This window comes from Epargyreus clarus, unplaced genomic scaffold (assembly GCF_041222505.1).
Source record: "Epargyreus clarus isolate Ecla_fem2 unplaced genomic scaffold, WU_Ecla_fem_2.2 ptg000011l, whole genome shotgun sequence".
NCBI classification, from domain to species: Eukaryota; Metazoa; Arthropoda; class Insecta; order Lepidoptera; family Hesperiidae; genus Epargyreus; species Epargyreus clarus.
This window is the reverse complement of record NW_027332219.1, coordinates 3,755,382-3,775,488: the sequence shown is the minus strand read 5'-3', so window position 1 is coordinate 3,775,488 and position 20,107 is coordinate 3,755,382. Positions and strand designations below refer to the sequence as shown.

Genomic DNA, 20,107 nt, shown 5'->3' with positions numbered 1-20,107 from the left:
CAACAGTCAAAAAGTCAGTCAGGCAGTCATCAAAGTAAAGTAACTTTGATGTTGTCCATCATTTTTTAAATAACCATACAAATAATAAACGAGTATGCATTCATCCTGATAGTAAGTGGCCACTGGCGTTCATGGACGTCAATAATGAACCCCAGATATCAGGCGTGCTTGAAGTTAAGTTAGGTTAGGTTAGCTTACGCCTCGGATATGTTTCTCTCCCTTACCACTTCAAACCAGAACACAGCAGCGCTTATCACTGCTGTTATTAGGCAGAAATAGATGTCACGATGGTGCCTCCAGAGTCTAACCACAAAGAGGTCAACCCTTTTAAATACTTTAACACTTATGTAATAAAAGTTAAATTTATTTATTTATAAGCTTTTGTATAGTCCGCGCCAAACTGCTAGTCCGCTCTGAAGTTGCAGCGAGCAAGTTTACTCATACAATTTGCTATAGCGACGCGATTCATTTCTATATTCAGAGCGGACTAGCAGTTTGGCGCGAACTATACACGGAAATGTTATTAATAGCAAACATTATAGAAATACATTTAAATGTATTTTATTTTTGTTTTCAGAATTTAACCGGTGGTGTTCAAGATGGTCTGCATGTGACAGATGTGACGAACGCATCAAGAACGCTTCTGATGAACTTGGAAACTTTGAACTGGGATCCTATGTTGTGTAGGTAGGTAAGGCATCTCTAGTTATTTCTTGTTATTTTCATAAAATGGAGTATTAGAGCGATTTGCGAAAAATGTTACAAATGATTGTTAAATGAATCTGTATTAAAATATTAGAATTTATTTATATTTGCGAGTATTATGGTCATTTGCGAAAGTGTTTCAAATGATTCTTAAATTGTTGAGAAATGACTAGAATTTCTATTTCAATTGGCTACTTGACACTTTTTGGGAAAGTGTTTTAATGAACTAGTATACGTATTATATATGCCTTTCATTGATCACTTTTTCGAAAAAAGGGCTATTTATTAATAAAAAACAAAGTTTCTTTACGGTGAACGGAACGTCGCGTTAAATCAGGCGGTCAAGTGTCATTTTATGGCGAAACGTCATTATACTGTAAACAAACAACGCTCGGAAGAAAATAGGGAGTTATTTAGCTTTTATAACTAAAATTGAAATAAATGACAAGTTATAAGACGTGTGCAGTGACGATGTGTACAAGTACGATCGCTAAATATCCTAACAAATTTGCTTATACACGTTCCTAAACCGAAATCTCATAAACGTTAAAAGAACTTGCAGACTTGAACTTGAGAGGATTCAAACATATAATAGAAGTATTAATGAGAAAAAAGGATAAGGAATGATTCCTCTACTCTAAATCATCATACCCGGATGTAATCAGAACAAAACAGCAAGTTAAAGTATTCATATATTATAAAGATGTCTACGATAAGAATAGAGTTAGAATAGTATTAGTTAAGAATAGAATAAATGAATTAAAAGACGTCTACGAGAATTCTCTATTTTAAGGCCTCATTCTGTAATTAATAAGAAACAAACTATTTCGATGACTGAGTTATTATTACTTGTGCACGGATTAACTTACAGGACTGTATAATTAAAAATACATGATTTGCTAATTTTAATCTTTTATTAACCGACTGCTTTGTTTGTTAGGTTTATATGGGTCTATTATTGAGTACACACCGTAGAACTTTTGTATATATTTATACACTTTTGTGAACTTTTGTATATATTACTACAGATAACCTCAAAGCATTTTGAAGCTGTTATTTTCTTGTATATTGAAGCTCTTACTAAGCTGAATTTTTGTGCTGCTTGAGTGTGTACTTTCTTCATTTTTAAAATTATTTTCTGTAACAACTAGATATATAATTTTTATCATTGTCATTTTGAGAAATCTGTAGTGCAATAACAGCAACTGTATGGTCATTTTCCTTCCTTCATCTTGTTGGGTAGGTTACTGAAGTAAAGAACTACTATTTCCCATTTCCTTTACTTTATGTACTTCAGAGTGCTGACCACCTTTGAAACTTTTGGTTCCTCACTTTCTATGACTCCACATTAAAAATGCTACTGCATGTTTGCTGCCTCCTTGGGAGGCAGGACAGTCATCACATTTAATAATACTTTGTTTTTCATATACAGTCATGGACACTGAGCATGACTTTTGATGTACCTTGTATTCAGGACAACTTTTACTTTTCATGAAACACAAACTTGCCTGCCTCTTAAACTGCACATACCCTATAGCGTCGTCACTATACGACTGTCGCGAAGATCTGAAAATATAAATATAACCAATAAATAACCTTAAAGCAGTTCACATAAGAATATAAGTATAGTTTAAAAAGCTTGATAATTCTTAAAGACAACCTTTCTTCTATCGGAAATCGGTTAAGAAATGTTTTAACTGTCCGAAATAATTAAATGTAAATATAAATAATATTTTACTTACGTTGTTTATTTGTGATTTCCATAGGTTATTTCACGGAAGTTTTTGTATTCATTTTTATTTATTGCATTGTATATCTTCTTTAAGCAGATTCACGCTATCAGCTTTAATATACTGTGGATTCATTTCGGTTCACAACATAAATTCAACCAACTCTAACAGCAAACGATATTATTTTTATTTGTCTTGTTTATTATGCATGTGCTGACGTCACATGACATTTAAGGCAGCACTGTCGCCGTTTTGGGATTTAAAATCCACAGATAAAAAATCGAAAATTTCTTTTAAAAATACTTAGAACGTATTAAAAATTAAACTAAATACTGCATAATTTATGTTTACTTATAAGCTATCATATTGGATATATTTCATATTTTATTGTTATAACTGTCAAGTACCCAATTTTATGAAACTGTAAAGTGTCCTCAAACGAATTGTAATATAATTTTGAATATTCCCATGGAAGCGCGCGCCGCCATTTTGTTTCACTTGTGATATCATCGCGTTAGTTGTAAATCTGGAGGTACGGCAGTGCCTCCGCCAAGTCGAGCTTAATCCTTACTTCCTTACTAATATTATAAATCCGAAAGTAACTTTGTCTGTCTGTCTGTCTGTATGTCTCTTCTTCACGACTAAATCACTAAACCGATTGTAATGAAATTTTGCACAAATATAGTCTGAGATCCGAGAACAAGGACATTGGATAGTTTTTATCCCGGAAATCCCATAGGAACTAGGGATGGCGGTCTAAGATCGATTAATCGGAGAATCGATCTTTTAGACCAAAAAGTCGATTATTTTAATCTATATTAGTAAGCATTGAATCGTAAACTATGCATTTGATCAAGTGATGATCTTTAGCAAAGTTGTTGTCCATGAGCCCACGAAGGTTTCAGAATCTGTACGACCAATATTCGCTAGATGGCGCCACTGTCATTCCAATTAAGTTGTATATATGTTAGTATGTCATATTATTTTGTTTTAAACGCGGGCGAAGCCGCAGGCAAAAACTAGTAACTAATAATGCGTAGACACAGCACTTCAAAAAGTGGATTTCGTTTACTATCGAAGTGACGTCACATTGGCTTTAAAATTGCGACTAGCGGCTAGTTTTAAAGTTTAGTTTCTAAGTCACAGTAAGTAACATGGTATAATTCATAATACATAATTATCATTCATAATTTGTTTTCAGGTTATTCGGTATACACAGGGACTCATTACCGCAAATTCGAAGTAGTTCGGAGGTCTACGGTGTTGTTAAAGATGGATCTGTATTGGATGGCATTAGAATATCTGGGGTATGTTTTATACATATTTAGTTTATGTTATAAAGATAGTGCGTGTATCAATGTGCACACGAAAGAAGTGAAACTTGCAAAACAAAAAATATTATAAACATTTAATACATACATTGAGGGAGACATACTTTTCCGAGGCGTTCCAGCTTAGTCCTCAGGGGTAGCGGCGCATCTGTGGCCGACCTCAGGTGGGAATATCTAATCCTATCTGGGGTTGATTACAGATGTCCATGCGCGGCAGTAGCCACTTGCCATCAGGTGGACTGCAAGCTCGCCTCTACTCCTATATTATAAAAAATATATATATTATAAAAAATATCTCCTATATTATAAAAAATATATATATATAAAGATATAAAATATCTTCGATCACTAATAAGAACTAGATACACAATCCCATACAAAAATGAACTTAAAAAGTGGCGTCAAACGTGTTTAAAAAATTCTAAGTGACAGAATCTAAAATTAATACAAAATCAACTTTATCACCATTATTTCAAGGTGTTTTTTTTTTAAAACTGCTTACCAAAAGCAATAAATTTTTAGCTGTCATAAGCTACCATAAAAAATTTAACCTTATTTGAATGAAATTAAAGTCGCATTTACAAAGCAAAAAAAAAGCCATTAAATTTTACGACCGTGGTTTGTCACTTGGACAAGGGATGAGTGGAGACGAACTGTCAGTACTTTAAACGGTTATTATAAATTATCACTTAATATTTTTATTAGGTCGAAGTAATTAATTTGAATGAAGATAATTATATTTTACCTGAATGTAAGTAATAAGATAATAATAATTTATCAATGAAACTAATAAATATATGCAGTCACAAAATTTATATTATAAAATAAAAATAAATCATACAAAAAGAATAATGAAGAACACAAAAAGGATTAGTTATAGTTTAAAATTAAAATATAACCAAATACAAGTAATTTAATTAAAAAATCAACAAGCTGTTTACGCCGTTGTGTCCAACGAAATATATTGCCGCCGACTAAAGTAATATGTACCAAATCAACATTTATTTCAATTATTTTTTACTCTGTAGTGACATAGAAGTCTGTTGTGTATATTTTGTTAAAAAATTTGATTTTTTTTCAACACCTATCTAAGGACACTTTGGTATTTGAGACGAATATAATGACAACTTAACTGTCGAAATTCAATATCTTTGAAGATATAGATATTGAAAAAAGACTGTGAAATATTATCGTCGAAACTCAATGAATCCGAATGTAGATCTGAATAGTGAATATATAGTGGGATATGGAGCTGGAGATTTAGTACGTTATGTAGTCAAAGCTACGAAATGTGACGCATGTGTAAGTAGTTTGTTAGCCCACGATAGATTGTTCTTTCACAATCTTATTGATGTGAAATATTTAGGCGGTCTGTTTTATTCATCTCTAGACGTTTTTGTGTTTGCAAAAAAACAGAAGTTACAATTAGGCTGTACCAGATGTGTCCTAAAAAGAATTTAGTTTCTGTAATTTCCACCAAAGTATTATCATCATTTTAGGGTGATGATGAGGTTCTTTTCATCCAATCTCGAGGAAAGCTAAAAATATATTATATAATATTTTACTTAATAATTTAATTTTACTCATTTCCTATTTACATTTGGTATCTAAAACCTCTGCCTAACCTTTTAGGTAAACCAGGCATATATTTGATTATTATACAAAACAAATATTTTTATAAAACAAAAAAAAGAAAAAAATATAAAACAATAGCGTCTCCATTCAAAATAGAACAGAGTCACCATGTTACCCGAACAAATCAAGTGGGCATGCAATAGTAATAATTGTACGCTTAGTAACAGACTTTACAATTTACATGGTTTATACATTCTGTTGATAATTTCGAAAACTTAAAAATAAATTAATTACGCACGATATAGCAGTATTTATAATTGAGTGATAGCAATTACATACTTATAATAATAATACTTACCGAAAATACGATATTCCATCCTTTTTTAACGTCCTAGACGTGTGATTTTTGCAGTTTTTAAACGAGCACTGAGGCATGTTTATTCTCCGATCGTTCAAACACTACTAACCTAAAAAAGCACCCAAATGTCAAATTGGGCGCGCTTTTCGTCGCGTCATTCTGTCGTCGCTGATTGTGTATCTAGTTCCTATTAGTGATCGAAGTAAAATATCAAGTTAGGTCTTGATTATGTTCTTATATACACCAATATTACAAAGTGTTTGTTTTGTATAATATTGTTATTGACAATGTTAATTTGCGGTTAGGCAACCAATTTGAAAGTCAATAAAATGTATTTATAATCAAAGTCAATAAAGGTTGGCATAATTAAGGCATGTAAAATAAAACAAATTAGGTAGCACAAAATATATTTTATTGAACCAACTCACATAGAACAATGCACATATTCTTTGTAAGGAAACAAAAAATAAGAGACTGAAAAAAAAATGATGTTTGTTAAAAAAACGTGCAAAACCCGAAAATGTTACCCACACGTCATCATTACACCTAAGACATCTCTTAATTGCCCAATATGATTAACCCTTTTAACCAGTTTTCATTATTTTACTATTGTTTTTTTGTTTTTTTTTTAATGGTTATCTCAACTGGTCTGAAATAAAAATTAAATCTAGCGTTCATTAGCTTTATTATAAGTATGTCTATTATATTAGAATTTATTTTTTAATTAGTCAAAATATACTTCCAGATACTAGGCAACCAGCAATCAGCGTTAGTCGGTCAGAATTGCCTGCAAGCCGGTCAAGCGAAGAACACGTATCGTAGTGGTTGTTTTCTGTTGTACAACACGGGCACTCGTCGGGTGCACTCGGCACATGGACTTGTTACTACGCTGGCGTACCGACTGGGGCCGAGAGCACCGCCTGTATACGCATTAGAGGGTGAGTTTACTTATATAAATAAGAGACGAAAAAAGAAACACACAAATACACATAATTCACACACACACACACACATACGCATACGCATACGCACGCACACACACACACACATACGCATACGCATACGCACGCACACACACACACACACACACACACACACACACACACACACACACACACACACACACACACACACACACACACACACACGCACAAGAGTACAAAAAAAACTAAAAAGGAAAGAAAATAAAAACGAAAATAATGTCAAGGTACCAAGCGACTATGACTTAGTAGGAGTGTCGTATAATAAATAGTCTATACATTATCACATAATAACTCCCATGGTAAGTTAGTTAGTCATTATACTAGTATGTCATAAAAGTACCAGGCACCCAGTAATCAGTGGTAGTGTGTCAGAGCTAGCGGCTTGTCAGGTACACGTATCGTGGTGGTTGTTTCCTATTGTACAACACGGGCGCTCGTCGGGTGCACTCGGTACATGGACTTGTTACTAAGCTGGCGTACCGACTGGGGCCGAGAGCTCCGCCTGTATATGCACTAGAGGGTTACGTTAATCGAAAAAACAAACAGAAATATAACACAAAATACATAAAATGCAAAAAAGGTGCACAAAAAACAAAATGAAACACAAAAAACATAAAAGAAAAAAAGCAATCAAAAAAGGAAACAAAATATCACAGAATATAATTTTAAGATACCAGGCGACTATGACTTACAAGGATTGTCTTAATAGTCTGTATACACTATCGCAGAACAAAGTTTCTATACTTCATGCGTCCCTGGTACTTTGGTATGAGTATGTTACCTGTATAAAAATACCAGTTGACTATGAGTTCATAGGAGTTTCTTAATAGTCTATATCACAGTTCTATACAGTGGTATCATATAACATCACCTCATACTTTATACTACCCTGGTATTCATGATATATCATTTATCCACCTACAAAAGTACTAGGCGCCCAGTAGTCGACGGTAATAGTGCGTAGGCAAACACACATACATTGGACTCGAAATCTTATTATTTTTTCTCCATTCCCAGGATCAGTAGCTGTAGCGGGAGAAGCGATGAAGTTCCTACGGGATAACTTGAAGTTGATCAAGGACGTCGCGAAGGACACTGAACATATTGCCGGTCAAGTGTTCTCTACGGGCGATGTGTACTTCGTGCCTGCTTTCAGTGGATTGTACGCGCCGTACTGGAGGAAGGATGCGAGAGGGTAAGTTACTGTTGACTGTGAAATAGTTTTGTTTTTAACGTAGACGAGAAAATACATAGATAGATCACTTCTAACAAGAAAGTGTACTTAGTTTTGAGAATTGAAATTGTTGCGTAAATAAAGTTTTGCCACGTCTCCGTGATACAATATTTGAAATACGTATTTATTTATTACGTAAATTATGTAGAATTCCTTATTTATACGTAAATTTTCTCTAAAAATGTTTTTTAATTGTCAAGAATTCAATTCAAAAAATAACTACCAAATCAGTTTTGTGATTCATCCAATTTCAAGGTGGTGAAATATTCTATTTTATTTATCAAAGGTTTTTAATTCGTTTGTGGTGGCATCATTGCATATGAGGTCAATTAAAATGGTTGTTTGTGAAATATTTTCTATTTAATAAATTAGTTATTTTATAATCTTATTTTGTTACAGAATCATTTGCGGATTAACAGCGTTCACAACGAAGAATCACATTATCAGAGCGGCGCTCGAAGCGGTTTGCTTTCAGACCAGGTAACTAATAAATCACATTTTTTAGAGTTCTGTACTCATAGGGCAAAATAGTACTCTATTATAATCCGCGCCAAACTTCTCGTCCGGTGCGGAGCTGAGGTGCCGAAGGGTACCCGCGCTGTCTTCGTCCCGCTAATATCTATAATTTGCTGTTGCGATGCGACTTGTTTCTATATTCAGAACGGACTAAAAGTTTGGTACGGACTCTAATAAGCCTCCGCTGTCTGTCCGTCTGTCACAGAAATATCTCCTGAACCATAATAGATAGACACTTGTTTTACTTTATTATTTAGAAATATTTTTAGATTTACATTACTAATTTAAACAGTATAATATGATTTAATCGATTTACAGAATTTTAAAAAACATTTTTTTTCCTGCTCACCATATTTTATTATTTAATTATTGTATTTTATGTGTTTTTAACGAGTGTTTTTTTTAAATATTAAATTAGATTTTACGCCTTTGTAACGAGAAATTAATAAAAAAATCAATAAGTATATATCCAAGCTAAATATTCAGTAAACAATGTTTTTCAACTATACAATAACGATTAATTTAATATTCACAGGGATATATTAGAAGCAATGAACAAGGATTGTGGCATGCCACTATCAAAACTGCATGTTGACGGTAGAATGACCTCAAATGATTTGCTGATGCAGTTGCAAGCGGATCTCATCGGTATTCCAGTGTGTAAGTAGCTTTATTGTTTATATGTGTAGCTTATTTAATAAGAGTTTTTTTTTTAATATTATGTAACTAAATTGGGTGAGGGAGTTCGGCTTCTTTTTAATACATGGGTGCTATTGGGTTTTAGATGATGGTTATGTGAGCAATATTTATTTGTTACTTTTTATTTTTGCAAAATTTCGAAGATCGGTGAAGTTTCACTTCCACAACTATTTCTAGCGTTGAAGCAATTTTTATGTTTTAGTAGAAATGTGTTGATATTGGCTGGCTTCCATATTCCATAAAAGACATTAAATATTAGAAGAGGCACTGTAATCTAAAAAAAATCCGGATGATAGGAACAAAGAATTTTAATTATATTGTGCTCGCTGCGTGTAGGTGTGTATAGAAGAGGCGCCGTAATAGAAACAGGCAATAGTGCGAATTGATTTATTCCGTGTACACTGGTACATTGGTTGCTAACAACAGACTGACTGACTATTTATTATGTGCGGTAATAAATATATTAATTTTGCTCGGCATAATATAATGATGTATTTTGTCCACAGTGCGAGCCCACTCGTGGGATATGTCAGCTCTGGGCGTGGCCATGGTGGCGGGGCACGCGGCCGGCGTGTGGGCCGCCGACACGTGGCGGCACCACGCCACCCCCGCGGACACCTTCCTGCCCACCGCCACCGACGACGGTGAGTGACCCCCCGCCCCCTCCCCCCGCCCCGCGCGGACACGTGGCGGCACCACGCCACCCCCGCGGACACCTTCCTGCCCACCGCCACCGACGACGGTGAGTGACCCCCCGCCCCCTCCCCCCGCCCCGCGCGGACACGTGGCGGCACCACGCCACCCCCGCGGACACCTTCCTGCCCACCGCCACCGACGACGGTGAGTGACCCCCCGCCCCCTCCCCCCGCCCCGCGCGGACACGTGGCGGCACCACGCCACCCCCGCGGACACCTTCCTGCCCACCGCCACCGACGACGGTGAGTGACCCCCCGCCCCCTCCCCCCGCCCCGCGCGGACACGTGGCGGCACCACGCCACCCCCGCGGACACCTTCCTGCCCACCGCCACCGACGACGGTGAGTGACCCCCCGCCCCCTCCCCCCGCCCCGCGCGGACACGTGGCGGCACCACGCCACCCCCGCGGACACCTTCCTGCCCACCGCCACCGACGACGGTGAGTGACCCCCCGCCCCCTCCCCCCGCCCCGCGCGGACACGTGGCGGCACCACGCCACCCCCGCCGACACCTTCCTGCCCACCGCCACCGACGACGGTGAGTGACCCCCCGCCCCCTCCCCCCGCCCCGCGCGGACACGTGGCGGCACCACGCCACCCCCGCGGACACCTTCCTGCCCACCGCCACCGACGACGGTGAGTGACCCCCCGCCCCCTCCCCCCGCCCCGCGCGGACACGTGGCGGCACCACGCCACCCCCGCGGACACCTTCCTGCCCACCGCCACCGACGACGGTGAGTGACCCCCCGCCCCCTCCCCCCGCCCCGCGCGGACACGTGGCGGCACCACGCCACCCCCGCGGACACCTTCCTGCCCACCGCCACCGACGACGGTGAGTGACCCCCCGCCCCCTCCCCCCGCCCCGCGCGGACACGTGGCGGCACCACGCCACCCCCGCGGACACCTTCCTGCCCACCGCCACCGACGACGGTGAGTGACCCCCCGCCCCCTCCCCCCGCCCCGCGCGGACACGTGGCGGCACCACGCCACCCCCGCGGACACCTTCCTGCCCACCGCCACCGACGACGGTGAGTGACCCCCCGCCCCCTCCCCCCGCCCCGCGCGGACACGTGGCGGCACCACGCCACCCCCGCGGACACCTTCCTGCCCACCGCCACCGACGACGGTGAGTGACCCCCCGCCCCCTCCCCCCGCCCCGCGCGGACACGTGGCGGCACCACGCCACCCCCGCGGACACCTTCCTGCCCACCGCCACCGACGACGGTGAGTGACCCCCCGCCCCCTCCCCCCGCCCCGCGCGGACACGTGGCGGCACCACGCCACCCCCGCGGACACCTTCCTGCCCACCGCCACCGACGACGGTGAGTGACCCCCCGCCCCCTCCCCCCGCCCCGCGCGGACACGTGGCGGCACCACGCCACCCCCGCGGACACCTTCCTGCCCACCGCCACCGACGACGGTGAGTGACCCCCCGCCCCCTCCCCCCGCCCCGCGCGGACACGTGGCGGCACCACGCCACCCCCGCGGACACCTTCCTGCCCACCGCCACCGACGACGGTGAGTGACCCCCCGCCCCCTCCCCCCGCCCCGCGCGGACACGTGGCGGCACCACGCCACCCCCGCGGACACCTTCCTGCCCACCGCCACCGACGACGGTGAGTGACCCCCCGCCCCCTCCCCCCGCCCCGCGCGGACACGTGGCGGCACCACGCCACCCCCGCGGACACCTTCCTGCCCACCGCCACCGACGACGGTGAGTGACCCCCCGCCCCCTCCCCCCGCCCCGCGCGGACACGTGGCGGCACCACGCCACCCCCGCGGACACCTTCCTGCCCACCGCCACCGACGACGGTGAGTGACCCCCCGCCCCCTCCCCCCGCCCCGCGCGGACACGTGGCGGCACCACGCCACCCCCGCGGACACCTTCCTGCCCACCGCCACCGACGACGGTGAGTGACCCCCCGCCCCCTCCCCCCGCCCCGCGCGGACACGTGGCGGCACCACGCCACCCCCGCGGACACCTTCCTGCCCACCGCCACCGACGACGGTGAGTGACCCCCCGCCCCCTCCCCCCGCCCCGCGCGGACACGTGGCGGCACCACGCCACCCCCGCGGACACCTTCCTGCCCACCGCCACCGACGACGGTGAGTGACCCCCCGCCCCCTCCCCCCGCCCCGCGCGGACACGTGGCGGCACCACGCCACCCCCGCGGACACCTTCCTGCCCACCGCCACCGACGACGGTGAGTGACCCCCCGCCCCCTCCCCCCGCCCCGCGCGGACACGTGGCGGCACCACGCCACCCCCGCGGACACCTTCCTGCCCACCGCCACCGACGACGGTGAGTGACAGAATAGAGTTACAGTATCTCCTGCTTGTCGTAAGAGGCGACTGAAAGGAGCTTTCGGGGGTGCGGGCGGCAAGAGTGGGAGCTCGAACCGTCCGGCCAACGACCCCGGGGAGGACGGCGGCACGTGTGGTCGCGTATCGTCGTGTACATAGGACGGTGTGGTCATTCAATCTCACTTGGGCGGAGCCCGACGGGGCGGTGCGCTGAGAGGACTACGGTTGCGTTACTTTGGAGATCCCGGAGGAGCCCTCTACACAGCGCCGAGGACGGCCACCGGAGGGGTTTTAGTACGGTAAGAATTTGTCGCGGTGGACAAACTATTGCCGTCACGACATATTAAAATCGACCCGAAATAATCTCGTTCTCGGTATCGGCTCGGTGACGGTGCGGTGGACAAACGACCTAAGAATTCTATTCTACTTTCGTAAATAAGAAAGATCAAAAAAATCTAAAAATGAAAATAGGTCTTAATAGATTTTTTTTTAAAATAATAGATTTTTTAAATTACTTTCTTAATTTTCGTTTTGGTTGAATTAAAAAAGAGGTTTTTAACACTTAAATTACTAACCACAACTCCCAAATTATAAAAAAAACCTAAAGCTTCATAAACTTTCATGTGACAGTAGAATAGTATAATAAATAACTTTATTATGTAATGCCATATACATACAGACAAAGAAAAATTATCACGGACTATTAAAAATTATTAGTAATGACAATATCCTAATGATTATTTTTTCTATCTCACAGATCGAGACGCGAGATACACGAAATGGAAGATGGCGGTGCAGCGATCGCTCGGATGGGCGACCACGAAGAAATCTATCGCGATGACAGGTCAGGCCAAAAGAAAGTGTAGCATGAGCGCCCAAAGTTTCGATGTCTGTTTGTCTCGCGAAAACTCGATTTTAGAACCACTTGTCGAGAACGTCATCGAAGATGATACCCTAATTGAGGAGTTGATACAGTATTCCGCTAGAAAGTTCTCCATTTTCGTGCCTTTAAAATCCCCAAAAGACGAACATACGATTTTAGACGACGCCGATTATTACATGAGTAAGAATGAATCGGACTATATGTGTCATTACTCTCAAACTAAAAAGAAGTTGCACACCAATTGGGGTACGATAGAGGAGATTATCGAAAATGATCCGGAAATTATTTTCGAAAACGACAGTCCGATTGTCGTTGAACCTGTAAGGGAAGGCGATGATAATGTTGGGGCTGATTCGTTTAAAAAGCAATTAGATAAAGCGCCATCTATCGTGAGCCACATGCGCAATAAAATGACGCATACATCACAAACGTAAATTTGTTATGAAAAAATAGCTGTCTTCAATGTTAGTGTGACGTCAGTCAGATGCGCAACAAAATGACGCATACATCATAAATGTAAATTTGTTATGAAAAAATAGCTGTCTTCAATGTTAATGTTAGTGTGACGTCAGTCAGATGCGCAACAAAATGATGCATACGTCATAATTGCAATGAATTTGTTATGAAAAAGTAGTTGTCTTCAATGTTAATGTTAGTTTGAATTCAATGGGATGAACATTTTTCGGATGGTACTATTACAGTAGTAAAAAGAGATGAACATAGCGCCATCTATTTTCAAACAGACTCGTAACAAAATGACATATGTCATAAACTTAATTTACTTTTTACACTTAATTTTAACTTAAGTATTACGGTTCAATAGATAAAGCGAAAAATGCCGAAAAATAACCTTTCCTTATATGGAGACCACCTTTTATTTTACAGGTTTTTTTTATGTTTAGTAATTGTTGTTATAGCGGCTACCGTTGTAAAAAATGTAAAATTGATTTCAAGTGTCTATTTATTACGGTTCAAGTGATAGAACCCAGTGACGGACGGACAGACAATGGAGGCTCAGTAATAGGGTTCCGTTTTTACCCTTTGGGTACGGAACCATAAAAATAATTAAGAAAAGACGCTATTTATATTTCGACAGTATTGTACTTACTTTTATAGTATTAAATCAATTTTGGCTGGTGCATAGGCTACTTAATTTTTCTTTTCTCTTTTTTTGTAGAATTAAGGTGCGTAGTATTATTTCGTCTGTACTTACAATTGGGTACACAAAGCAGTACAAAATATCAACAGAATAACCGCGGCACAAAATGTTAATTGAAAGTACCTATTACATTTTAATTGCAAACAGCACATTAGCAATGCAATGGCGACCAAAACAAATAGTACCCGTTCGAACGCATTCACATAATTACTACAATACAATACTGGTGGCTATTAAGGGGTTCACGTGTTAATGATTTTGTGATGTAGGTACTAGAGGATCCCAGCATACCGTATTCTGGATTGAAATGTTTTAGACGACCCATTTGTAATATAGTTATATATTATATACAAAAACTATTGTGTGGCTAAATTTTTGTCAAGGTTAAATATTTATTGAAGTGAAAACTTCTTTACCGGGTTGTGCACTTTTTGTGATGGGTAAACAATGTTAAACTCGCGTCAGGACATGTGGCCTGTTCGTAAGACGGCAAAGCAAACTGCTAAAGGCAAGAAATGTCATAGAAAAAAATAGGTTTTTTTTTAATTTATTATTACCACGCTTTTATTAGCTTGGCCTGTATATATATGTAACGGAATCTATGAACACGATTTTTACCCACTTTGAACGGTCCGATTTATTTCATTTTTTTAACAATTATCAAGAACCGATGACAATACACGATTTTAATAATTTTATCCCATTCTCCTCATCAGGAATCAGGATTAACGATTTTCCTTGCCCGTTTTAAGCGTGGTTTTTAGTTTTTAAACTATATTTTTATTATTGAGGTTAGGTTTCGAAAGTTTTAACTTCTGTCTGCACTCTCGGTGTGCAACCCGTTGATTGTTTTTCTTCAAGAATCACTCTAAATAATGAACAAAATCGAATAATTATTTATCGAGTTATAGACAAACAGACCGACATTTTGGGTGGACTTTCTTTTGTACTACTTATTTGTTATATATATTGACATAAATATTGTTTTCAAAAGACATTAATTTATTATCATGTGCTATGTCGAATATTTGAATTATTCTTAATGTATTATTTATTTGTAGGAGATGTAATGACTAAAGGTTTGATTAAACCAATTTTTATTTATTGGTTTAAATTTTAATTTAAAATATGTTTAGGATTTTTTTTAAATCAATGAATAAGGTAGAATTTTCAACCTAATAACATTCAACAATACAATACAAATACAAATGTCACGCGTGACATTAAAATAAAATATTATATTTATTAATAATTTATTAAAATTTTTGTGCGCATAAATAAACAAATAAAAATATTTACTAATTTCCAGCAAATGTTTTTTTTTCTAATTTTCAATTTATTAAAAATGATAATTATGTGATTCATTTCAATTTGCATATTGAATTTCGAAATTTTGTAAAAGGTTATAATTATATAAGGTTTAACACTAATATTAGGTTATCTAAGGTGGCGGTTTTAACTACTTATTAATTATAAAAAAGAAATGGCTTAAAATTTTATAGACATATTTTGGCATTATCTGTATTAAAATGTTGTGTTTCATTTCTTTCAGTGCAAAGCCGACTAATCGTTCGACCAAAACTCTAGTCAATACATCTCTGAGTATAATTCCTATAGGTTAGAATGCATCCATAGGATGATAAGTTTAGTATTCATTAAGAGACAATTATCTAGGGAGAGGTAGGTTAGTTTAGGTTGGGAATTTTTAAAATTCTTAATTTTAATTTTATGGCAGCAATATATTGCTGTTTTTTCTGTTTTAAATGGAGGAAGGTGAGTTCCGATTTAGTGCTCAGTTTCGACGGAATCCAACGTATTTTTGGCAGGTATAAATGGACTGAAATGCTCACTATTTTTTCTTTATAACTCGTAAAAACAATTAAGTCAAAACAAGTCGATAAAGCGTCTTCACTTAAGTTTAAATAACTAAGCTAAAGTAAGTAAATCAAGTCAACGTCAAAGCTAGATCTGATATTTTCAGGGTCAGCAGTCACCGTAATATCTATTGCTAAATCTAGATCTATTGAGTTTCTGTGGACTAAATTGGAACCTTTATCTCTTATTTTTGTCAGAACTACACACAACAGCCTAGACATTCCTAAACCTAACGTATTTGAATTTCGAATCGCAACGGATTATGGTAACGCCTTCAACGGTCATTCATTCAATGATTGACCGTGTGTAGTGCTTACCTGTATCTGATAATAAATTGTCTTCTAGTGAATAAACCTTTATGTACTTACCTATGTACTTAAATTATAATCAAATTATTTCTAATGTAATTGAATACTTAACATCTATATAAGACTGCTACTAACATGAACGTAAAATAAAAATATTATTTGATTAAATCAAGTCTTTGATTTATTTTACACGTTTTCATGTTTATGCATGAATGCACGGTTCATTTGATAATAAACTTTCTACTCATATACCCATAGGATTTTTGTGGGTGCCACAACACAATATCATAATATATCGCTTCTTTGCAAGAATAATGGCACAAGTAAAAAGGCAATTTTCCAGGAGACCCAGTTTAAAATTAAATAATGTTTTGTTTCGAAATCTTTATTTAAATGAGAATTTAAATAATTGTAAATACAATTATAAGTAGCTATGTATATTACCACAGTACTGTTAGGACATATTAAAATAGGAATTATTGGGGATTAAATTGTAACTTTAACAGAAAAAATAATTTTTAGTTGTGCCATTCTTCTTGCAAAGAAGCGATATATGAACATACATAGGAGAAAAGTTATCTAAAATGGTCTTTTAGTAATCTCCCTACCTGAAACTTGGATCCCTGCATGATAGACTGCTATGAAGGTCATCATTTCATGCTGATTTTCAATCCTTACTATTTATTTATTTGATATTTAAATACTAATTTTAGAATTAATTTGCATTTTTATACTTACAACAATTATAATGTATGATGATTTGTGTTTCATTTAATATTATTAATTGAATGTTATTTTACATTCAATTGAATGACTTGTGCCAATACGTTTAATTTTATATATATGCTTGTATCATATACATACTTGTATCATATACAAGCATGTCAAGATTTTTTACAATAATAAAATGAAAATAAAAGATATTGCAAAAGATATATTGTAGGTAGTTTAATTTAAGAAACTATTCATTTTTAACTTTGTGTCCATTTCTTATTACCTGCATAATATAAATAAAATAAAAAACGGAGTGTTATCTTTAATTATAATAAAAAATATAAAATTTTCTTTAAATTCATTGTAATAAAAGAAGTGTCACTTTTTCATTAAAAATGGATTAAAAGAAAAATATTATCAAGAGGCGTTAATTATCTGCAATAAAAGATAAGTTATTAAATACAGTATTTTTAAGCTTTTTCATGTTTGTTAAAATAAACCGTTAAGAGCTACGGAATATCAAAAAATCATAACTTCGAAATCCAATAATACATTATATGTCTGAATGAATGAAAGATACATTCATTCCTTCCCGTATTTAACATTTCATGTATTTTTACTTAGTAAGATGCTGATGTAATATTGTTGTTGTATAGTAACTGCGGTCATTATTATATTATTAACTATTTTTACATTATTTTATTCATAAAATATCACTATTGTCCCTCTACGAGGAATATATACTTGTCTCATACATACAATTTCGACAATGTAGCTTAAACATCAATTAAAACACTTATCTCATTTTATTAATGAAAACTATTTTGATTATCATTTATTTATACATTTAATACATTCATTGACGTTATAAAAAACTTAATCTCATTTGGATTTTTAAGAAGAATTTTCATTTCATTATCACCCCATGGAAATGCATGTATATATTTCATTTAATTTAATTATTTTAGTAATTAACTAATTTCTCAATAAAAAGTTGCTCATAATTTTTAACACAAAATGTATATAGTCATAGAATATATTTATACTAAGTTTACATTTTCTTTTTTTACAGAAGAAAGATACAAACTTCTGGCATCAATTCCTGCAACTTTATACCTTATTGGTAGCTTCACTATGCTAGTCGTTTCAACTATGCTCAAGAATAGATGATAAGCTAATTTTTTAATTCCTAAGTGTTAAATGTTAAGTTGAAAGATAGTCTTGTCAATAGATTTTATAGAATGGTGTTGCTAGCTCGAACGAAGCATCTTTGTTTTTATATTGTCATCTGCCAGCCAATATATGATTGTAAAATATTATTGGGGGTTAAAAAATAAAAATGTTCAGCTTAACAGTTGCATTTTAAAATTTTTGATATTTTGAAAATTCGCAATTAATTTTCGAAAACGATAGGATTGTATTATGATAAATTATTTCGTTTATTACTTTAATACAAGTTTATTTAAACGGGTATGTTGTTATCGAATTAGTTTTAATACGAAATTGACATAGTGACGAACGAATATCGATTTAATAAACAACATTATATTGGAAATACTTATATTACTGCGTATTTCTCTATATCAAAAGATTTTAAGACCAATTTGGACCACCCAGTAGTTGTGTTTCCAATATGTATGTTAGATATATGAATGAAGCCATATATAATTTACATGTTTCAATAAAGATTGTAATAAAAATAGCGGCATTTCTATCTACCTCTCACTTATTCCCTATTATGTGTGAGGGAGAAACAAAAAGTCACAAATACAAAAGCTTCATTTTTAATTATTTTCTTTGTTGAAATAAAGAGTCATATGTTTTAATCCATTCTTTGTTGTTCTGTTTATTTTACTATTTTCGAAACAAGTTAAAATAATAATTGTTTTATTATGGATTTATGAATATTTGAAAGATAATTTTGTTGTATTATTTTATTTCATAATTTTATTATTTGTGTATGGAAGGTTTAATTATTATAATAATTAAAAATGACTTTCATTTTATGCAACATCACAATCGTTTTTTGAAGATCAAAAATTTAGATATTATTTTGATATTTCAATGATAATATTAATGACGTAATTTTTATTTTTTAACGTATTTTGTTATTTGCGTATTATAAATTTCATATTGATATAATATTGATATTCCTGTTATTACCTTTATAATTTACAAAATTATTTTTATAAAAATAATTTATTGTATTTGTTATTATTATTGAAGTCATTTAATTACAATAATTTAATTGGCTTAGAAATCACAAATCATGTAAATAATTGGTATGCGAATCATATAATATGATAATATTGATTTTTATGATTGTATATCTAAAGATTTAAATTGTATTGGATTATCCATTGTATACATACTAAGCTTATATTTATATTACAGTAAATCAATATATACGTTTTTATGTGAAACAAACTTAATGAAAAATAATTTGAAGCTATTACATAATATATGAAAACCCAGATACTTATTTATTTATATATGTATAAATGGATAATGACTAATTAATTCTCTGTATTCAAATACTCACATATGTATATCAATTTTAGCGATCCATTGCTGTTGTATAGAAGGGACATCTAAAGGAGAAGTGTATTGAATAAAAATACTTAGATTTCCTCTGAGTATATTAATCTCATATATTCATACGTCAAAAATCATTTTTATATATACAAAAAAATTATAAGAATGTGTGTGAGCATTGTATCGTGTTAGAACAGAATAATGGTGGTGTGTGTAATAGAAATAATGGTGAGAAAAACCAATATATTCCAAAAATATTTTTTTTTTCGACCGTAACCTCTTGACATTCGAAATGTTGATGTATATAATTATATCCCTTATTTCTTATCTTTACTGCTTGCCTCTTGTTCCTTTAATAGCATTTGGTCACACAAAAGAACCATATGCATTTAAAGTTATTTTATATTGTAATATGGCATGGAATATAAAATTGTAATATTAGTTTATTGTTTATTGTTGGGACTTCAAGTGTTGTGATTATGTTTTTAGTATAAGTAAATGTTT

At 37.3% G+C, this 20,107-nt stretch overlaps 1 protein-coding gene and 1 long non-coding RNA gene across 7 annotated transcripts in view; one reads left to right on the top strand and one right to left on the bottom strand.

Moving 5' to 3' along the window:
* Gk2 (Glycerol kinase 2) overlaps positions 1–18,961 on the top strand; it is a 49,773-nt gene extending 30,812 nt beyond the window's left edge. For 4 of the 6 annotated variants that reach the window (XM_073077759.1, XM_073077756.1, XM_073077758.1 and 1 more), the window contains 8 exons: positions 578–687; positions 3,637–3,742; positions 6,445–6,637; positions 7,700–7,877; positions 8,316–8,396; positions 8,968–9,092; positions 9,638–9,775; positions 12,887–14,439. In XM_073077759.1, the coding sequence (XP_072933860.1) occupies positions 578–687; positions 3,637–3,742; positions 6,445–6,637; positions 7,700–7,877; positions 8,316–8,396; positions 8,968–9,092; positions 9,638–9,775; positions 12,887–13,446 (1,491 nt within the window). In that variant the 3' untranslated portion in view covers positions 13,447–14,439. Of the gene's footprint in view, positions 1–577; positions 688–3,636; positions 3,743–6,444; positions 6,638–7,699; positions 7,878–8,315; positions 8,397–8,967; positions 9,093–9,637; positions 9,776–12,886; positions 14,440–15,723; positions 16,523–18,140 lie in introns of those variants that run through there. The other 2 variants (XM_073077760.1, XM_073077761.1) reach the window with 2 other exon arrangements.
* LOC140745838 (uncharacterized) lies at positions 1,601–2,648 on the bottom strand. The gene is made up of 2 exons (XR_012102704.1): positions 2,448–2,648; positions 1,601–2,271 (listed from the first exon to the last, which is right to left on the bottom strand). It is a non-coding gene; the product is annotated as an uncharacterized LOC140745838 (long non-coding RNA).
* Positions 18,962–20,107: the final 1,146 nt, after the last annotated feature.